General features: G+C 37.8%; 1 protein-coding gene across 6 annotated transcripts in view; it reads left to right on the plus strand.

Moving 5' to 3' along the window:
• The window catches only part of TENM2 (teneurin transmembrane protein 2), a 2,056,834-nt gene that overhangs the window by 882,298 nt on the left and 1,151,205 nt on the right, over window positions 1–23,331 (plus strand). For 4 of the 6 annotated variants that reach the window (XM_073620699.1, XM_073620701.1, XM_073620702.1 and 1 more), the window contains one exon: window positions 11,763–11,873. The exons of the other annotated variants lie outside the window; for them this stretch is intronic. In XM_073620699.1, the coding sequence (XP_073476800.1) occupies window positions 11,763–11,873 (111 nt within the window). The remainder of the gene's footprint in view (window positions 1–11,762; window positions 11,874–23,331) is intronic. 6 annotated transcript variants of the gene reach the window in all.

The raw sequence follows: 23,331 nt of genomic DNA on the forward strand, positions 1-23,331 counted from the left end.
AATTACAGACATTCTCTCATCCTCGTCCGTGGTATGAGGATGAGAGAATGTCCGTGATAGGCTGACCACTGACTGCTGGGAAATGGAGTGTTCTGCCTATCACAGACCAGGAGGAGGCGCGGCTTTTGAACAGTGAAATGGCTGCCAAATGTTATTATAACACGCTGATCAGTGGATGCAGAGTGGCACACGGAGGCATGCACAGGACACAGGTAGGCTGCACAGGACACAGGTAGGCTGCATAGGACACAGGAACAGGACACAGGTAGGCTGCACAGGACACAGGGACACATGCACAGGTAGGCTGCACAGGACACATGCACAGGACACAGGTAGGCTGCACAGGACACATGCACAGGACACAGGTAGGCTGCACAGGACACAGGGACACATGCACAGGACACAGGTAGGCTGCACAGGACACATGCACAGGACACAGGTAGGCTGCACAGGACACATGCACAGGACACAGGTATGCTGCACAGGACACAGGGACACATGCACAGGACACAGGGACACATGCACAGGACACAGGGAGGCATGCAGCTGCAGATGGGAATTGTTGACTCTCTTTTCCACTTACAGTAGCTGCTGCATTTCTCACCCTTGACTAATACTCGGGTCAATACGTTTTTACCAGTTTTTTGTGCTAAATTAGGGGCCTCGGCTTATATTCGGAACGACCTATACTCGAGTATATACGGTCGTTTTCCTATATCAACTTGTGAGAGTGCAAGCCATGCAGTGTTATAATACATTTCTGTTACAATGTTTGCTGAAGAATAGCTTACATTCAATGGAAATATAGGATCTGAAATGTGTGAATCTACCAGAAATACCACTTCCCAACTGCTTCACTGAATCTATGAGATTCATTTATTCAGGAGCTAGACAGCATTTTTATGCAGTGGAGGGCCTGGCATGGAGTAAGAAAGTTGAAGGATACTTGTGAATTGTTTTATCTTAACCAGTAACTCTTTACTCATAAATTGCAGAACAAATACCCACAGGGACAGTTAAGTTTAATGCAAATGTTTCCAAATGTTTTACCCCTATCTTAAAGTGACAGCTATCTGACGACCACAAATCAGCCCGGGAATCGATAAAAATTACAACCTGGCCAAATGTATTGGTTTTCTATTGTTACACTCTAAGGTTATTACTTAAAAACAGCTGTAAATAATCTATTATATTGCTATTTATCAAAGTTTGACAGTGAATAGTGCCCTGTTATTTGACCATTAACCATTTTGTCTCAAAGCCACGTGTCTCTCTTTCCCAACCTAATGGAAGATGTTCTAATTGGCATTTTCATATTGTAACTTTGTCAAAAAATGATAATGAAATTCATATTTCATTCTGTGCTCTTTCCTACATTGGTCTCCCAAAGCGCTAATATTTCTATTCTTATGAATATTTGATGCCGGTGTTAATGTTTCGTAGAGGATACGGGTGGTGTAGAATCTCGATGGAGATTCTAACAACACTCAACAGATAACCCTCTCTGCTTCCTATTAAACTCTTCAACAGCTTGTTAGATTTCCCGAAGCTTCAATCAAACACTTTTTAAACAAATTGAAATACTCCTACTATTATTGATATGCCTGTAGGAATATCATCCAGATGTTTATTCTGATTTGGAAAAGAAACACCAAGCAGATTATTTTAATGAAATTGTAAATATGCTCATGGAGTGCTTTGGAAAGTGTTTTGAAGTTGATTTTCTCCTTTAATCCACTGAGGGTATTTCTGGCTTCTGTTCCTTAGTCACAGTGATTTCTTGTCAGGGTAGAGTGGCTTATAATAGTTGCTTATGCTTATGTTGTAGTTTTATACACATTCTGGAGGAAGCATACCTGGCAACTTTCTGAAATGGCAACAGAGGGCAGGCACCAAAAGACATGCACTCTCCTGTATGCCAACCTTAGCAGATATACGATCTTTAATCCATGTATTGTATAATAGACAGTCATTGCACACATTTACAGACACTTTGCAACAGCCGACATCAGAAAAGTACAGGATACTGCAAAAAAACACAGCCACAAAAATATGCTACTAGTTGTTAAAAAGGGTGCTTGTCCATAAAAACCAAATCATGTTACGACACTAAAATTAGGAAATTAAAACAGGCAATTGGCTGATATAGGTAACATCATTGTTTAGCCTTTCAACTAATGCACCATAGAAGATGGGCTCCAGCACAAATGTATGTATACATATACAGGTACATATAATATAATATAATATATTATAATATAATAATGTTTGATAAAGCATACACGTGATTTAAAAGAATTACATTGGCTACTTGCCTAACAAGGTACAATTATAAATGGCTTGGAAGACAGCTGTGAGCTTGGTACTGGCTTTAAGACCCAATGAAGGGCTTTCTCATAAAAGTGATCAGGTTGCTTTTAAAGTTTCCCCCGCTCTAGTTCTCGGGCTCTTCCATTGGTCTGGGGAGCCCGTATAATGGGAAATAGCTTGCCCATTGAGAGCAGGAGGAACTGGGGTAACACCCATTCCCCAATCATTCATGTGACTAATGACCCTGGAAACATATATTACATTACTTCCAGAGTCACAGATGGCATTAATTGATCAGTGTAACCAAGGATGCAGCTATTCAAACATAGTCTGTATTTGGCTAGCTACATTCAAGCGCAGGGAGACATTGGGGGTTTCAATGTCTTCATAAAGTTTACCTGTGATGTGCCCATACTATCACACAGGGGGCTTGTTAGCCCCTTGTGAAAGCAATAAAGTAAAAAAAAAGAATTACTTGAAGTGTGGATTGATCATCATTTTAAGGAAATTGTGCAATACCCATATGGAAGAAGTGGTGCCTTGGGTCCTGCAGAAATTCTACCAAACATGCTCTGATCATTATCATGGCCTGTTTTTAGTTTTAACTTATTTAAACATGTTTCTAATAAATTACATTTTATAGATTTACGTGTGTGTGTGTGTGTGTGCGTGTGTGTGCATAAGCAGTATGCCTGAAAAGTCTCATCTAAACATAATAAGGTATACTTGAAGATTTAGGGATGTTGGCATTCACAATCAAGGTGTGACCGCTTGATTATTGTTTCAGAAATAATTCTATGGCCATAACTCATGGCAATAAATTATAAAGGCTTTTAGAGTGTCATCTATGGAGAATTTTAGGTACTATAATTTTTTGTGATTGCATGGTCATGTGCAATTTTAAGACTTGAAGTGTTTGTTACCTATTTACTCAATGCAACCCAAATATATATATATTATATTTTACCCAAAAAATTGGGAATAATATTGTTTTTGTTTACACTAAAATGTATTTATTGTATTTTTTTCTAATAATATGTGTTTGATTATTTTGCAACATAAAAAATTGGAACTACCATCATATTATTCTCCAGGGTCTTCAGAAAATATATACTTTTTTTGGGGGCATTTTATAGCAATTTCTAGCAAAAAAATGCAGATTTTAACAGAGCTTAGTACCTGAGCAGAAGATCTGCTGACTTCCACCATCCAATCATGTGCAAGCAAAAATGCAGTTTTTTTATTTCTTTTCCTTGCATGTGATTGGCTATTATTTGCAAAGTGAAAGGGGTTGTAAAGATATGAATTTTTTCACCTTAATGCATTCTATGCATTAAGGTGAAAAAACTTTTGAAAATACCGCCGCCCCCAGCCCCCCCGTTTTACTTACCTGACACCTCGAAACTCGGCCGCTCACTCCCGACCTCCATTCAGCCAATCAGCCTGGTCGCTGATTGGCTATAGTGGATGGATTGAAAGCAGCGCAGCCATTGGCTCACGCTGCTGTCAATCACAGCCAATGACGCGGCGCGCCGGGGGCGGGGCCGAGTGATACAGTGAGCTGCTATAGCCGCCGGCTGTATCACGGGAGCGCGCCCGCAATAACTAACCACCATGCGAGAGAGCTCGCATTAAGGTGGTTAGTTATTGCGGGGAGGAGCTGAGACAGCCGCCGAGGGACCCCAGAAGAGCAGGTTCGGGGCCACTCTGTGCAGAACAAGCTGCACAGTGAAGGTAAGTATAACATGTTTGTTATTTAAAAAAATAAATAAATTTACCTTTACAACCCCTTGAAGCTTCACCCAATTTACTAAGCTCTGGACCAAATGCACTTGCAGCGTGCAATTGCACTTTGCAAAGTGCCTTTAGTAAATTAATCCCACATTGTTTCTAGTGAAGTGAGAAAAAATCCCACGAATGGAGCCCTAGATATCATTAATAACTGACAGGGGTTCTATCCTTCACAAAATGATTTTTATATTTAATTCAACATTAAATTCCTGATGTTTCTGATACAAGATAATAGGTAAATAGTTTAGCTTGGGGATCTTGCACACAACCTTATATGAAGGCATATTGCTGTACAAAGTTATTTGCACCTGCATTTGTGGAGTCTGGGAGCCACAGCTGCTGCGTAATTTTGTCCATACACATGCATTACAGAATATAAAGTACACTGCCACTGCTACACAGGCATAAACTCTGTTACTTACATTTATAAATGCAAGCATATGGGCATATTTTTACGAACACAAAATTTTGCCTTCATGGAAATAAATAGTATTAATTATAAGCAACATCCAAAACATGAATTTAGCACATAGTGGAAACAGCATTGGTGAGCAAAAAAATTGAAACCAGCAGTACCCCTCTTTAATAGTTAACTGGGGATATGCACTCTAAAATATGTATAAATAGAAAGTCATATTCTGTTGCAACAACATACACTGTATACATTTTAAAGTAAGACTATAGATAAATATATATTTTTAATTTTGGATAGCGCAATTAGGGTTACAACCCTGTCAGTTTTTTTATCTGTGTCTCACTGGGGAGATTTAACTTCACTTCCTGTCCCATAGCCAGAACAGGAAGGGGGAAGAAATCCCCCTCCAGGTCACCAAAACTAGTGTCCCTATTGGAAGATTGCCCCTATTACTTTTCTGAGGACAACCCAAATTTTGGGATTTTCTTTTAGTTTCACTTTCAGTGATAATGGTAAACAGGACAAATAGAGAGGGTGAATCTCTCTAATGGGTGCACAAACATCTAGAAAAACTGACAGGTGTTCTAATCCCTCCCCTCTCCTTTGCCTTTAGTTATACTTTAAAAAGTGACCCCAATGTACAAGTACAGAGAAGTATATTTATAGTTTATTCAAACAGTGCAATGGCATAGACACTAGGGATGAGCCAAACACCCCCCTGTTCTGTTTGCACCAGAACATGCGAACAGGAAAAAAGTTTGTTCGAACATGCGAACACCGTTAAAGTCTATGGGACACGAACATGAATAATCAAAAGTGCTAATTTTAAAGGCTTATATGCAAGTTATTGTCATAAAAAGTGTTTGGGGACCCGGGTCCTGCCCCAGGGGACATGGATCAATGCAAAAAAAAGTTTTAAAAACGGCCGTTTTTTCAGGAGCAGTGATTTTAATAATGCTTAACCGCTTCAATACCGGGCCAATTCTGACACTTTGCTCCTACATGTAAAAATCATCATTTTTTTGCTAGAAAATTACATAGAACCCCCAAACATTATATATGTTTTTTTAACAAAGACCCTAGAGAATACAATGGCAGTTGTTGCAACTTTTTATCTCACACAGTATTTGCGCAGGAATTTTTCGAACGCGTTTTTTTGGGGAAAAAACTGTTTTGTGTTTAAAAAAAACAAAACAGTAAAGTTAGCCCAATGTTTTTGCATTTTGTGAAAGATGAAGTTACGCTGAGTAAATAGATACCTAACATGTCACGCTTCAAAATTGCACACGCTCGTGGAATGGCACCAATGTTCGGTACTTAAAAATCCCCATAGGCGACACTTGAAATTTTTTTACTGGTTACATGTTTTGAGTTACAGAGGAGGTCTAGGGCCAGAATTATTGCTCTCACTCCAACGTTCGCGGCGATACCTCACATGTATGGTTTGAATACCGTTTTCATATGTGGGCGGGACTTACGTATGCGTTCGCTTCTGCGTGCGAGCACACGGGGACAGCGGTGCTTTAAAAAATTTTTTTTTTTATTGTTAATTATATTTTATTTTTTTTATTTTGACACTTTTTTGAAAAAAAAAAAATTGATCACTTTTATTTCTATTACAAGGAATGTAAATATCCCTTGTAATTGCAATATGACATGTCAGGTGCTCTTAATAGTGATATATGGGGTCAATAAGACCCCATATCTCACCACTAGGCTGGGAAGCCTGAAATAAAAAAATAAATAAAACGATCGCCACTTCCCAGCCGAAGCGGCGCCGTTTTTTTGAATGAATGTTTTGCGATGTTATGACGTCACGCCCGGCCTCCGACGATCATAGAGACTCCGGGGACCATCTGGTCCACCGAAAATCTCTATGATCTACATCCAGCGCCGGCGGATCTACTCTCCGCCTCACCGATCGTAACGGTGAGTCGGAGCAAGCACCGGAGGGCGGCGGGAGGGGGGGACGTCCCCTCTCGCCTCCCATAGGAACGATCAAGCGGTGGAACGGCCACTATGATCATTCCTATGGTGTAGAGATTCGCCGGCTGAAACCGGCAATATCTGAATGATGTCTGTAACTACAGGCATCATTCAGATATACCTGGTCAAAGCCCAGGACGTCATATGACGTCCGTGGGCTTGAAGTGGTTTTTAAAGTCAAACAATAAAAGTGTAATATTCCTTTAAATTTCGTAGCTGGGGGGTGTCTATAGTATGCCTGTAAAGGGGCGCATGTTTCCTGTGTTTAGAACAGTCTGACAGCAAAATGACATTTCGAAGGAAAAAAGCCATTTAAAACTACTCGCGGCTATTGCATTGCCGGTCCGACAATACACATAGAAGTTCATTGATAAAAACGGCATGGGAATTCCCCACAGGGGAACCCCGAACCAAAATTTAAAAAAAAAATGACGTGGGGGCCCCCCTAAATTCCACACCAGGCCCTTCAGGTCTGGTATGGATATTAAGGGGAAACCCGGACAAAATTTTTAAAAAAAATGACGTGGGGGTCCCCCTAAATTCCATACCAGACCCTTCAGGTCTGGTACGGATTTTAAGGGGTACCCCGCGCCAAAAAAAAAAAAAAACGGCGTGGCCCCCCCCCCCAAAAATCCATACCAGACCCTTATCCGAGCACGCAACCTGGCAGGCCGCAGGAAAAGAGGGGGGGACGAGAGAGCGCCCCCCCTCCTGAACCATACCAGGCCACATGCCCTCAACATTGGGAGGGTGCTTTGGAGTAGCCCCCCAAAACACCTTGTCCCCATGTTGATGAGGACAAGGGCCTCATCCCCACAACCCTGGCCGGTGGTTGTGAGGGTCTACGGGCGGGGGGCTTATCGGAATCTGGAAGCCCCCTTTAACAAGGGGACCCCCAGATCCCGGCCCCCCCTGTGTGAAATGGTAAGGAGGTACTGTGCCCCTACCATTTCACTAAAAAACTGTCAAAAATGTTAAAAATTATTAGACCCCAGATCTCTCCTCTGTCCTCTGATACAGCCAATCAGACACAGATCAGTCTGAACGGATGCTTTAGTGGTCGGTAACGGCCAGGTAAACAAAGAACCTAAACCAGAAGTGACAAAATCCTTGTCGCTTCCAGTTTCTGATGTCACAGAGAAAGGAATAACATCCGTTCCTCTCACTGTGTGCCCAGATGCTGCGAGTTGCATCCTTACCGGTCTCCCTGATTGCACCCCTCTCCCACTACCTGTAAAAGTAATCCTAGTGGCTCAGCCACTAGGATTACTTTTACTTTATAGGGAATTGCCGGCCCTAAAAAATTATATCTAGATCATTGTAGCAACTGCAACAATGACCAACATATCACCCTTCCCCTCTGAAGTCATTTATAAACATATGGCGGATGGGAAGTGGTTAAAGTGGTTCTAAACCTCAGGCATGAAATCTGAAAGAAGCACATATTTCTATAATGTTTACTTGTCTCTCTCCAAATCATAGATCAAGTTAAGTGATTGCCTTTGCTCAAAGTGAACCTGAGTCCAAATTATGCACATCACAATATTTACAAATAGTAAACAAGCTTTACAAGAACAAGCCATCATTCAACTTTGTAGCTATAGGCATTGTGGAGAAATTAATCAATAAAACTTTCAGCAGAGACACCTAAATGCCAGGCCCTTTTTCCTTTAATTTCTATTACACCAGACATTTCTCTCTGCTGTCTATTTCCTCTGTTATCAGCATGAGTCACTTCTGACAAGATATATAAAGGTGAAATGGGAGGGATCTGTAGCACACCGCTGGTGATTGAAAGCCACATCTCTGTTCCTGTGTGCTGTATGAAGGGTGTAGACTTGAAATGAGTCTTGAAATGAGTCTTTGATCTTATACTGCAAGATATGGATTAGCTTATTTTATGCATTTTCCAAAGTAGATCCTCCTTTGCTTTCCTAGGTAGCACTGGAATTTCAGCAGATTAGCATGGTCTGATTTACTATTTTGTTATATAAGTGCTGGCAAGCCAACAGTAAACATATTCTAATTATTTAATAAAACAGTGCCAAGAGAAATCATGTATATTTATTCACAGAAGCAAACCCAATTTCTGTTTTCAGCAGTTCATTCTGGTTAGAACAGTATTATGCCTTTTGCTTAAATAAAGTGGAACTCTAGGCAAAGGATAAATACACAGTAAGCTAATATAAGCTCTTTTGTACAGAAAAGACTTTGCAGCTCTGATTGACCATTTTTAATTATACATGCCTTCCAAAATGTGTAGCCAGATTGTCCACTTTTTGTTTCCTTGCTCAGCCTAACATTTTCCAGATTAAATTTCCATCTCTTTTAATGCTATTTAGGCCTTGTCTAATAATCAGACTGAAGGTGAAGAGATGGCCTAGAAACAGCAACAGGGAATAGATGTGTCAACTAGCAGGGTGTAGTGTGATGAAGTGTGTGAATCACAATCTAACAGGTCAAAATACATATCTTTTAGTAGACATAATTTCTGTGTGTGCATGCATGCACTTGTGTGTGTCTTTTAAATGTATATCTGTTCCCAGACAATAGATATTGAAATGATATCTTATTTTTATTGAGCAGTAAAATAACATGAAAATAAGATATCATTGACCTGTCTAGTGTTGTGTACTGTGGAGTAATCTATACTCAAAGATCCTCACACATCACAACAAAGACTCTGCAGTTAGTTTCAGTCACCAGCTTGCAGTTTAGGAGCACTTGCCATTTGTTTGCTTTAGAAGGCTGGCTGGCAGCCAAGAGTCTGGTGTAATAGAATTGAAAGGAAAAAAGGGCCTGGCATTTAGGTGTCTCTGTTGAAATTTTTATTGATTAATTTCTCCACAATGCCTATAGCTACAAAGTTGAATGATGGCTTGTTCTTGTAAAGCTTGTTTACTATTTGTAAATACTGTGATGTGCATTATTTGGATTTAGGTTCACTTTGAGCAAAGGCAATCGCTTAACTTGATCTATGCAAGACATGGACATGGGGGATTGATTTACCACAGGCAAAAAGTCTGTTCACTTTGCGAGGATATATTTCCTTAGTTTAGTTAATATGCTGAAAATTCACTTTGCAAAGAATATTGCTCATAACAGGATGATCAAAGTCACCTTATTCACTAAGATAAGGGAGAATTCCTATTTGCCTGTAGTAAATGAACCCCAAGGTATAGACACTTACCAAGAGAATGACAACAGAGGATTCAAATGTTATACTCCTATGCTTTTGTTATATACAATGTACAGTGTGTAAAATTGTGATGAATATTATGAATATGAATGAATATTATGAAGGTATTTCCTTCAGTGTTACACCATGACAGAGGTTAAACATGTATTTATGTCTTCGGACTGATTTGAACCACTGTTTATGCCCAGGTATATTTGCAATAACATGATTTAATTATATTGCTAGATGTATATACACTGCAGTCACATAGCCATTCCCAATAGAAACAGATACAGGCATAGTAAAAGCCCAATTATCATAACTGCTGAAAAATGAATGCCCTGGGGGGAAATTTTACAGTAGTCATGTGTTATCATTTCGATGGTTTAGTAAAGAAAACAAAACAAAGTACAGACAAACTAAGACCTAAAGTAGTAAAATATGTAGTCAGTACTTGTATTATTGCCATCAAGGGAATCATATCTGTTTTGGTCTACAGGCTTGTTTACTTAAAAAGCTGATAAACTAGTGTTACCCTTATACTATATTTGAGATTTAATATCTCTCAGATATGATTTGGGCTAAATGAGAGTTCTTTGACCATGACTGAAAGCTTTAACACAATAACAAAAATGTATTTGTATATAGTAAATTAGGCCTAGACTAATACACATCAAGCTATCTAATTAAACAGGAAAAGTGTAAAAATCATGGATTACATGAAGGAATACAGAGTATATTCATTAAAACATTAATCTACAAACAGTAGGACATAAAAGACTAAAGACCAACATATTTAGATACAAGTACAAGAAAGATTTCCCATATTTATCATTCCCATAGAGGTTCCATTCATGTGACTGCTCTGCCATAGAGTGTGTGTTTCCCTCCCATCTAGTCTGTGTATATCATCACAAGTTGATGCCTCTTTGATTGGCATGGCCTGGCTCTGATTGGTGGGCTTCCCTATTCCTGGTTAAGGGCTGGCTACATCTCCAATCCCTATACTTTGCGTAAGTCAGCCCCCTTTAATGCAAATCCTTGTGACTATTCTGAGCAGATTAACTTGACCTTTCCCCGGGAAGTTAAATATTGATTGCGGGTTAGCCTCCCTTCATTGCATATCCAAACATAGAACAATGAGGTTTGGGTCCCATTGTTTAAATACACAAGCCTAGGCACCTAATTGTCTGGTCTAACAGACACTTCTGTGCAGCTATGTTGCACGCCCTCCATAGATACAAGCTAAATGTAATATATTCATAATTACAATATTTTACAGCTATTAATGGAGATTTCACATATACTCATAAGGCAACACTAGTATCATAAATGTGTACCTTTACATTTTGAAGGAGTGAATTTTTTATTTGATACACTAATTGTGACACCTTGTTCCACTTTCTGAGACAGCCCCAAACATATCGGAGGACCACAAAGAATGTTTCTTTGTAAATGGAGAGTAAAAACATATTTTGAGGGGGGGATGCTTTGTTCAAAGTCCCTGTACAATATACAGTTCATTGCAAGGGTTTAGCAAATAATAATAATGATTCTTACCTTTTTCTGTTCTGAAAATAAAGTTTGCCTCACCGTGTACTTTCTCAAACTGCCTGAAAAATGGGGTGGGGGGGGTCTTTCTTGAAATAAGAAAAGTGTCACAATCACCATACCTTTAGAAATGGAAGTGTCTTCCAAAGTATCTCATCAAAAATGAAACTCCTATTGTTGGGGATGCCAGAACATGCCATGCAAACTAGTTAGATTTTATTTTATTCTTCTCTTGGTTGAACTAGCTGAACTCGTGTCTTTTCAACCATACTAACTAGGAATGCAATAAGCTACTGACAACTAGGTATTTTTGCCATTTTAAAAACTTCACAGTGACTGTAGATTGTTGTGAGCAGGTAATATGAATAACAATATACTACAATGTGACTGTCAACACTGTGATACGTCAATTTAAAAAAAAGTATGCGTGTAATAAAATAAACACACAAATAGCTACCCAATTAATTTGTAGCTTTTGCAATAGAAGGTTTTTGTGTGTATTCTTCAATATCTTACTTTTTTCCATAACAGAACTCTCAGAAGGACAAAGAGAGGGAGAAGGAGAAACATATATACTTTACCTCCAAACAGAGGCATCCACTCTGCTGAGGGAGGGAGACACAAAGCAAAGATTTCTAGGAGGTAAATGTGTTGAAATGAATGTCAATAAAAGAATACATCCTGTCAGCAATCATTATGCATCAACTTACACACGCAATAGGATTGATTTACTAAAGGAATAGAGGCTGTTGACAAAGTGACTGTTACTGAATAATGTGAAGATGAGTTCACTTTAAATAACCAATCATATGCTAGAAGAAGTCCTGTTTTTATTTTTTAATTCCCAATGCACATTATTAGGTATTCAAAGTAATCAAAGGTTCCCCTCTTCATTACTATAAAATATTTGTTAGGTGAACAGCCTTTACTGCTTTAGTCATTTAACCCAACTATATGTTTTGCATTTTATTAACTACAGGGCTGGTTATTATCTCATGCTACATAGTGCCTAAATCATTTATCAGCATTCATCTGCTTGTTATTAATAAGCTTGTAAACAGATGGAAAAACTGGTAGAGGCTTCAAAAATATGAGCTTAATCTGGGGTTACATAAAAATACCTTAAAATGCTATAGCATACTGATAACTGAGCTACTTTCTCCCTCTAGAGTGCTCCTGCAGGCTCCAGAATTTGTATATCGGTATTTCACAGGCCAGAGTGCCCCTCTCCTACAGTATATGGAAATACTTTGGCCTGACAATAAGTCACATAGAAGCCAAGCTCACTGAGATGTTTGGGTTTTCCAGGGGCTTGAAAAATCTCTGGAGGAAGATAATTACTCAACTAAAGTTAAGCTGTGACACCTAATAGTACCTTCTATTGAATTGGCTTCATGTATGCTTTTTCCAACCCACTACAGGTTTACTATAAATTGTTTAAAGCCTAGGTAAAGTTAAATTGAAAAAAAAGTCTTACATCTAATAAGAAGTATCCATTGTGCTACTGGCTGTCTTTAGTTGAAATTCAAAAGTCTTCTCCTCTCTACCTTTATTTCATACACCTGTCCTCCATTCATAGATCTTGTTTCATTAATGAAAGCTATAGTGCTTCTATGAATGGAGATGGGGTGCAGAGGGCAAGCATAGTTGACACTCTTGACAAGTGCATGTCAAGTGCATGTGTGCAGGTCCAGCTGATCATATTAATCCCTGAAGCACCAAAAGTTTGTGGCTTTGGAGATTTGGTAGGGGGGCAGAGTATTTTGGATTTGAACTAAGAGAGCAACCAGTAGCCAAAGTAACACTTCTCTTTGAAGGTAAGTACCTTCCCTTGTGCTGATTAAAAAAAAAAAAAAATAAGCATAGTCTTTAAGATGTTTATCTCTAGATGAACTAAAATTTGTTTTAAAGCTGAACGTGTGCAAGAAACAAAAGACAGAAATTAGTGCAGTCTGAATTTATTAATACACCATTTAATTCGTTTTTTAAAATACAAGCAATGTAAGTACCAGCATCTGACTTGATATCAGCCTCTTGTCTTCCCTGTACAGCAGAACTTAAAGTAAGAGAGGGAAAAGCATCACAAGGAGCCAGTCAGATGTGTTGCAGTGCTCACATGTACTAACAAGGGGCATGCTAATAAGTGGACAGAGCAGAGTGAGGGAGAGATGAGCTAATCGGTCTACTGCTTCTTCTTCATTTAAATGTATGTCCAACCAATACTTTTCTTAGTTTTGAACAAAATGGGATGGGATAGAATCCCTGTCAGGGCTGTATTGCAATTTGGAGCTTCATTAGAGTTACTTTATTTTCTGTCCTGTTGGCAACTTTTCCTTGTCAAAAGAAGTTTATTGAGTATACAATGTTATAAAGATACATAAAGTAAGTTTACAAGGATCTATAAAGTAAGCTCATTGTTTTACAGTAGGGTTTATATAGGTAAATATCATGAAATTTCAAATATTAAACATTGGGTTCACGTAAACCTAAATTAAAGATATATATCATTTCCTTAGTTACTTTTGTAGGTATTTAAATGATTTATACCTACTATACATATTGTTTACAAGTAGAGTGTATATAGGTCAAATAAATTCTGATAATGAGCTTTAATCGTAAGGTGGAGAAAAGGAAAGAGAAAGAAGAAAAAGGGTTGAAAGGTAGAGGTATGGTCCACAAGGTTGTCCCGCTCGTCAGTTTATTATTCTTTTTAGTTCTCTTTGAAGCCTTAGAATGGGTGTCTCTGTAAGTCATTTAATCTGTTACCATGGCAACAGGACAGAGTCATTGAAGTTTGACAGGAACTGTTGTTTTATCCAAGGATGCCAAAGTTTTTCAAATTTTGGAATTTGATTTTGATCGATGGCTACCATCTTAGCATGGGACATTGTATTATTCATTCTGTGAATTGTTTCTGCTAGTACCAATGTAGGAGATTTCCATGCCTTGGCCACTGTTTGTTTTGCAGCCGTTATTAGTTGGATCATAAGTTTGAATTGAGAGAGTGTTAACCATTCCGGTTTTAGATTAAGTAAAGTTAAATATGGATCTGGTTGTATTATTTTTTTTAATATTTTAGATGCAATCACGAAGACTTCCTTCCAGAAGGTTTGGATTACTGGGCACGTCCACCATATGTGTAAATATGTGCCTATTTCTGGGCATCCTCGAAAACAGAAGAGCTGAGGTATTAGGTGAATATTTTGCCACTCTAGCGGGTACAAGGTACCAGCGAGTTAGGACTTTATAATTTGTCTCCAGTGCTAAGATGTTGGGTGAAGATGACTTAGATGTGAGCCATATGTTAGACCAGTCCGTGTCTTCTAAAGTTCGTCCCAGGTCCTCCTCCCACCTCTGAACGTAAGAGGGTCTATTAAGATTTGGTACTCCATATAATTGATTATAAAGTGATGAAATTGTACCTTTAGTAAATGGATCTTTTGTACAGATTGATTCAAAAATGGATAATTGGGATAATGGTGTATCCCCCTTTAGGAATGGTGTATAGAAATTTTTGATTTGGAGATATCTAAATATCTCAGAGTTTGGTAGATCATATTTTTCTCTAAGCGATGGGAATGAAAGGAATGATTTAGATGCTATGAAGTCATTTAGTGTCTGAATCTGTTGGCAACTTTTTACCAGAAAGGAAGTGTGGGGAACTCTCCAACATCAACAATGAAGGAGGAAAAGATAACTTTTTTTACTTGGATGGGGAAGTATAGAACCCCTTTCAGATTGTATTTCTGTTTGTGTCCCTATTGGAGATTTTGCCTCTCTTACTAATTGATAAAACATTGTCAGCAGAACAGGAAGTGATGGTAAATCTATCTAATGGAGTCCCAGATGGCAGTAAGAACTGGACAGTTCTATTCTTTCCACACTATATCCAAAACTAGAAAGAGGTTTTTAGCTTGATATATATATACTTTAGCTGCAGCAGAAAAAAAATCAGGTCTCCTCCCCTGCCAGATAGGGCTGCGTTGTGTGGCAGAGCTGTGTAAATCTCAGAACTGGGTGTACAGAATTCAAATCTTTTGGCAGTTAATCCAGCTCCCCTTATGCAGTACGCACAGTGTTTCATCTGTGCATTTAGCTGTTTGCCAGAAGTTCAGTTTTGAATGTTCATCATATGCTTATTCTGTTTAATTTTCAGTTTGAAGCCAAAGATGCACCTTATATTTGTATACATAAAGGAATTCCCCAAATTTAAAATAAATTGGTATTTACACTGCTTGGAAGGTATACTGTAAATGGTAGAAATAATAAATAATATAAACTGTTATGTAATAAATAATATAATATAATACAATTACAAAATAAATAATCACTGCCACGTGGTTATCTGCATCCCTCTGCCCTCTATAAACCTTTTTTATTTGTAAATTAGCATATTCAGTGTAGATATGAACTTTTTGTTATTTAGTTCTTTTATTAAGAAGTTGGGTAACAGTCTAAACCCCTGGTACCAAACTTGCATTCCAGGGGCCGCATGTGTCCTTTGGCACATATTGTGTAACCCTCAGAGACACTGTAGACATTAGTCTGTTTTTTCCTTACCTAGATTCTTAACCAAGTCAGTAAAGAAAAAAAAAATAATTTTGCTTCCAATAATCAAATGGATTGGTTAATTTCTTTTACACAATCTCTCTTTTTCTGTGCAGTACATTCCCTTTCTATTATGATGCTTTTTTTTTTAAATAGAGCTTGCTGACAGAAATATCTAATGTGGCTAAAATATTTTTAAGGGGGCTGTAAAGAGGAACACAAATGTGAAGGCATTGATTTATAAAGGGGCTGCAATAGCACTGATCTATGGCAGTTTCATGTACAGTTTCTTCAGTATATGACTGTCATCCTAGCCTTTGACCTTCTCCTGTTACATGTTTGCAGTCTCTGACCACCTTTTGTAGCATACCAGTAGTCTCTGATCTTCTCCTATTTTATGTCTGCAGTCTCTGGCAGCTGTTGCATTACATTCACGGAATATTATGTGCTGACCTACTGCAATGTCAGGGGCTGCACTTGAAGTCCCATTTATCAAGTAAGTTGAGCACCACTGATTTAAACAGTGTAAAATTGCATCTAACCCAAGGATCAGAAATGCACTGTGTCATTGGAAGGAGAACACCATAGCTCCACAGGAGGGATTCCTCATCAACACTGACTGTGTTGATGGGGGAATCAAGTAATTTTCTTTCCTGCCACCACTGGTGGCAGGAAAGAAAATCACAGAATCTATAGCCTGCTTAAAATGGGAATATGTGCTTTCATGTTAATAGACAAGTCAGCTATACTGTGAGCATTTTAATTGTAAGATATCTATTTGCCCAAGACAAAGGCTCCACTGATGAGCCCTCAAACAGATTTTTATAATTAATAGTGAAGAAATTCAGAGGATGCAGCACTCTGTGTCCATCAATGGAAGAAGTCCAAGTATGGGTGATCTTTTAGAGAGCATGGTTTAATAACTTCTGAGCTTTATAATTCTGCTTGGTAAAGTTTATAACAAAATTAAATGTCTCAGCCTATAGTCATGTACATCATTGTGTTTTAATTTCCAGCACTAGTTTTACAGTTGCACATGTTCATCATTTCTCTATCTTCATTTACACCTCTTCAACTGTATGCATTCTTCTTTTGCGTTTCTGTGCTTCCTTTCTGTGTTTGAACTATTCTACCATTCATACTGTGTTAGAAGGCATTTGTTTGGCCCAAGCCATTTAGAAGGTAGAACATTGTACATTGCCAGCAATAAAAAAAAAGTACTATATTGGGCCCTAAAAGAAGGTAGAATGAACCTGTTGTCTACTAAGTTTGTCAGCAGACCTAATGAGTCCACTGAGTCCTAGATATATTTTTTCAGGAAATCTGGAATTTATGTGTATAGTGTAGGAGCCCTAATCTTAGGTAATTTTAAAAGTAAGAATAAAGATGCTTTTATTTTGTCTTTTTTTATACAGTATTTATTTATTAATATATTTATTTGCTTCATTTCTGTTGCAATATGAAAAGCGTGCCCTAGGTACAGCTAACTGGGATGTTCTCTAGGACTGCACTTACTACCTGTCCTGCATACTACCATTATATAGTGGTAACCACAAAACCTAGCCTGCGACTCTGCAAGAGAATATGCATAGTGGTAATGTGCCTCTGCTCTATGGCACAGAGTGCATGGAGCCTTTCCAGACTTCTCTGGGCTCTGAGTCACATGACACAAACCTGAGTATGGAAACTTTGATAGGCTCTGCATTGGGAAAATATCTGCTGGGAGTGCAGAGGAAGGTGAGAGATATTTGGAGCAGAGTGGGATGGGAGATTTTTTGTGCAGGAGATTAATTTTTACTTGTGAAAGAGGAGGGTGGAAAAATGTTGCATATAGAGATGGCTGAATTAGAGGGGGAGGAGTTGCCTGTATATTGCCACAATAGCCCATTTGTTGCTAACCTACTGTCACAATAGGCCCTTTGCTGCCCACATATTGTGATGATTGCCCATTTGTAAAAAACTGACTGTTTGTTGCCTGCATATTGTATATGTTTTTTGCCCATTTGTGTATTGGAGAGGGAACAAATGCAACTAACCTACTCTAATAACCAAATAATTACTTTATTCATGCAAAAGGAAACACTTCAATTACAGTCTTCTCTACTGAGTCAGTGATTAAGTGATTAAGGATGACAGCTAGGAATCTGGACCATAGAAATCCCACTGGAATTGCATGTGGTCTACTTGCTATAATGAATCTTTATTGAGATTTATTCATTGGAGAGCTATGTGTTTCTTAGTGCTTCTGAGTGCTCCTTCATTTTAACACTTACTGGGGTGTTGCAAGGGAAAACACATGATACCTGAAGGACCCTGATATCTCTAAATTGAAAAAATAGGTAAAATAATTATTTTTGAATATAAATCAGCAAAGCTCATTTGGAAAATGAAATTTGCAATGATAATAGCATGGTGACAACATTTTTTGAAATACTAGGGAAATCTAAAAGCTCAGTTTTTTCATGAATAAGCAAAAGAGGTGCACCTGAAAAAAATATACAAGATTAAAAAATTAAAAGCAGTAGCATTTCCATTTCCCCACTTTATATTCCAGCTCCATAATATGTTGATTATAAATGATGTATAAGGGACTGCTGTCCTATGCTTAGGACATTGATACATTGCATGTATCATGCAATGCTAACAGCTCAAAATCATCTTTTCTCTAATTACAGAGAAAATAAAATTGAGCATTGTATGCTTTCTAAACCATGCATGAATCACAATTTTGTAGTCTGCTTCTTGGTGGTTAATAATTAACATTCCTGTCAATTTTCATTGTGCAGTGGAATGCGGTTTAAATGGTAGGCTGGCAACACATTTTGGAGACAGGCACACACATATACCTGCACATGACAAGACTGTAAATTAGCCAGTTTGGAGGATGCCAGGAATAAAATGTTCTCATTGCTAAGATTCATAATGTAGATAAATGAGTATTCTTCAGACTAGGCTTCTCTTGTTATAATACACTCCATACCAGAGGATAGGGTCAATGAGCTTTGACAAGAGATCTGATCCCAAGGTACCTTTTCACATAAAAATGAGGCAAGCTAACCAGAAAGCAGCAGTAAAGGGAAAAAGAGACAGAAACTGCTAATTAGAATTTTAGTATGGGTTATACTGAGCTCTTTAAGTTTCTGTCTATACAATGTCAGATGAATTCATGCTCTGAAACGGAAATACTATGAATATTTAAATATAATATAGTGAACAGCAAAACATAAAGTTAATACAGCCAGTCAGCTCACATTCAGCCTTTTCAAAACCATGTCTGTCTGTTACATGTTGTGGAGAACATCAGATGGAATAAAAATGCTCATAGATTAACTGGTATTTCTTTTAATGATTGTGATGTTTGGCAATACTGGCATCAAAGGTTGCACATCAGTTCCCAGCAGCTAAGAGCAAGAGTTATTATGTAATATTTCCTAACCAGGATTCCTTGGGATCCTGGGGTTCTTCCAGAGATTGCTAGGGGTTCCTAGAACAGTGAGCAGAGTTTAACTGATTTCACATGAAATTGTGCCTGCATATTCCTGATAACAAGCATACAAATGTCACTCACCAGAAAACATGACACTATCCACAAATGTAACCAGACATTCTTTCCACTTACTTTCTAATTCTAATGTAAAAGGGCACTTTATACATACTTCATTATCTGTATTCCTTTATTATTATATCATGATCATACTAATATGTCATGAGTAGTAGATATAACTCTTAGCAGGGGTACCATGAGACCAGTAAATTATTTTAAGAGTTCATAGACTTTACAATAAACAAGGCAGACAAAAGTGACGTATCAAGCTCATTCATTTAGTCATTTACACAGTGCCAACAAACAGAGTATATAGGGCCTTTTGTATTAGTCATTAACTTCCTAACTAATGTCCCTATCACAGTCATATGTACACTTTGAGGTCCATTGTGTGAGGAAACCAATTAACAATAAAATAAATAAATAAAGTATGGCTTGGACTCTGGGGAGTAGGCCATGGAACTATATGTAAGGTAATCATTAGGGGGGGATTAACCCTGGCTGTAGTTCTGCTTTAATCATTGAACCCAAAAAATGCCTACTTACATATGTATTGCTTAAATTAGTGGAGCGGATCTCCAGTAATTTGAAAATAAATGGTTGATGCTTTGGACTTACACTGCACACACAGGTGGCCCACCAATACAATTTGTGAAGCATGACTGCTGATTGAGTGGTTGGGTTCTCCACTGTGTATCGGAAGTGTGGCATTGGCTTTATTCCTAAACATATTGAACAATATTGTTTTAATGTATTTTTCTTAAGGCTTATATGAAAATTAGTTAAAACAAATACATAAATACACCAATATATATTATATGTAAATATTCCATTATTAGTCATACCTAATTTAACTCTTAGCTTGTAAAGGCTCTGCATGACAAATGTTGGTGGTTGCCCCAAATTCATGTACCTGTTTGAAACAAGTACATGAATTTGAATCAAGCACTGACATTTATCTCGTGCTGACTTCACAACACTCCATCCTCATTACATTTGAGCTCCCTTCCAGCTGCTGCACACAGACAGTGCAGCCTCCAAGGAATTTACTAGCTGGGTGGGTGGAGCCCACTATTGTCTATGGAATTTGCCCACTGCCTGCTCTCAATCATAAAAAGAGAACAGACCTAATGGGGAACTTGTCTCTTAGCTCCCCATCATGCTCCATCCATTGTCAGCACCACTGATTGTTTGGAGCCTGTTAGGGAATAGCAGCAGAAAACAGGCTGCTCTGCTACACAGAACACAGAGACAGGCAATATGCCAGTCTGTATACGCTAAGTTAGAGTTGGTCTTAATTGCCTCCACTTTCATTATCTACAAATTGGAGGTAATTCTTTTTGAATGTGGTGCAGACATAGTGCCACCTTGCACCTGAATTACCTACATTTGTCATACATTACAATAAAGCTACGTAACTGGCTGCAGGGATTTTTTTTTAATTGGTGCAGGGCTTTTAAAGAGCCGTATAGGCAGAAAAGTGCTGCAACTGCTTTAATGAATTCCTACTACCATTTAGACATTTCTGCTGTTTGTGGTATTTTCCTTAACAAGGGTGGTTTACACTCATGTACAGGCATAAAGTGTATTTCTACTTTTGCAATCAAAATGGGATAACACGTATCTTATATTTGTTACATATACCCATTCCTGTTCCTTTAATAGCTTTAAAAATATATTTAAAAATACAGCAACTTTTTAGATGCTCTCTTCAGAACACCCCTGCACTGATCCCATTATCAGTTGTAAACCAGATTTGAAAACCATCTGCCCAAACAATGAGTTAAAGATTGTATGATAATAAGAGGAACTGAGACATTTGTAAGCTTTTCTATTGTGCCAGACTCACACTGATCTTGTTCAGAAATGCTAGCAGTCAACCATGACACCTGCTCCTAGAAATATCTAAAAGATAAAAAAATATTTAAAAAATAACATTTGATAGCTGTGTGAATGGAAACACATAACCAATTAATAGTGGAGTTTTCACAAATTTGACTGTAAAAGTGGAAATACACTCAAAAGGAAGATATCCTTATACTGGCTGTTCCAGATCCTTGTATTGGCTCTGCCTCCATTTATTTAAGATAATACCCCATGGGGTTTATTTACTAGAGAGTGCAAAATCTGGCGCTGTTCTGCATAAAAACCAATCAACGACCAGTTTTTTTTATTTGTCAAAGCTTAATTGAACAAGCTGAAGCTAGAAACTGATTGGCTACCATGCACAGCTTCACCAGATTTTGCACTCTCATGTTTTAGTAAATAAACCCCTGTGTGTGCATATATTATGCTACAAGTAAGGCTTCATGCACTCCTAGACTCCATTTCTCCTGGCAGCAGTGTTTTGGCATAAAAAAACGCTTGATTCTTGTAAAATTATGTAACATGTTTAGATATATTTAGGCACGTCAAGCCCTTGGGTGTTAATAATTTCATTTGCCAAAATAATAATTTATTCAGGCATTTGAAATGAATTAACACTCAAGTGCTAACCATACCTTGTGCCTTGAGCGTTTACACATGTTTACACACCTTTAGGTGCGTCAAGTGTTTTTTTACGTCAAAACTCTGCAGCTTCTGGATGCACTGGCTGTACTTTTTTTTTTTTTTTAATCTGCCTCTAAACAGGGTGGAAAAAAAAGCGCCAAACACCCCTAGGAGCAGCAGAAAAAAATAATTTTGCTACTTAAATGAGTACAGAGATAGAGACAAGTTTCTGAAATCTCCTGAAAAAACATGCATCTGACATGTAATGTGTTAAAAAATAAGTTTCTTTGCATATTTGCATTTGACCAACTAGCAAACCTTTATTTGAAAATGTTTCTCAAGACAAAAAATTATATGAAAAATCTCTCAAAAACATTGTGACACCTTTAAGACTGGCTTCACGCCTATGAATTTTACCATACTACTGCAACTCTTGGTGCTCCAGTACATTTGTACAGTAGGAGCTGATGGACCTGCACAATATGTCAAAACAGACAAGTTGTGTATTGTGATGTACTGCATTAAAAAAAAAGCACACACAGTCCTGTCGAAAGGCTATTCTACATGAATAGGCTGCCTTATTGTGACCCACATTAATGTTGGAAAATCTATGTCCTAACGTGCTTGCAGTAATGCAATGAAAAAGAACAGTCAGGTGTGAAGAGGGCCTTAGGGATTTTATGTCTGATTTGTAAAAGGTTACTATTACCGATCAACATTACCATTAAAGCTACTGTATAAATTTATATATTTACTACAAATTAGAATATTATGCTGACATAACACCAAAACGCTGTCTGTGACACAATAATATACAATGTCATTTCTTTTAACATAGTATGCAATTACACTGAATTACAAATAATTTCACACAATACTGTATTCCTCTACAAGCTATAATAAAAACTCTGTCACATTCCACAGCTAGAATCCCTGTTTATGTTCTATATAAGAACAACATGTAATAGTAAGGAACTAAATGAAACCAAGCCTTACACAGTAAAAACAAACAGGACAGGTTTGAGCACCCTTAGCAGATTATAACCTGGAGTCTTATGAAATTATATGTAAAAAAATATAGGCAATGTCAAGAAGGGTTGTTTAAAGATGATTTATTGGAGTATAACAATTTTCAGACTGAGGATGTATGGATCAGGTTTTTTTTCCCCTTCCACAAATCTGCACAATTCTTTGAAATCATGTAAATGTTATTACCCATAATCATTTGAAAAAGGAGCTGTTCAGGCATGAGCTACCACTGTGCATATAATGTGAACTGTTGTATTTCCAACTGTTGATTCCAATACATTTCAAACAGAAGATATTAGTGGGTACTGCCACCTCTTATTTTTTTATTAGTCCTTTACATATCATCATGCCTTCTAAAGCATTCAGTACGCAAACCAGCTTGCAAATGAATGTTGACTACAGACGAGAACTGAAAAGGTTTAAGTTCTACAGATATGTCAGCATCAGTTAGCTTCCCTTTGGTTATAACTTACACTAAATGAACACTTT

This window comes from Aquarana catesbeiana, linkage group LG03 (assembly GCF_042186555.1).
Source record: "Aquarana catesbeiana isolate 2022-GZ linkage group LG03, ASM4218655v1, whole genome shotgun sequence".
Taxonomy (NCBI): Eukaryota; Metazoa; Chordata; class Amphibia; order Anura; family Ranidae; genus Aquarana; species Aquarana catesbeiana.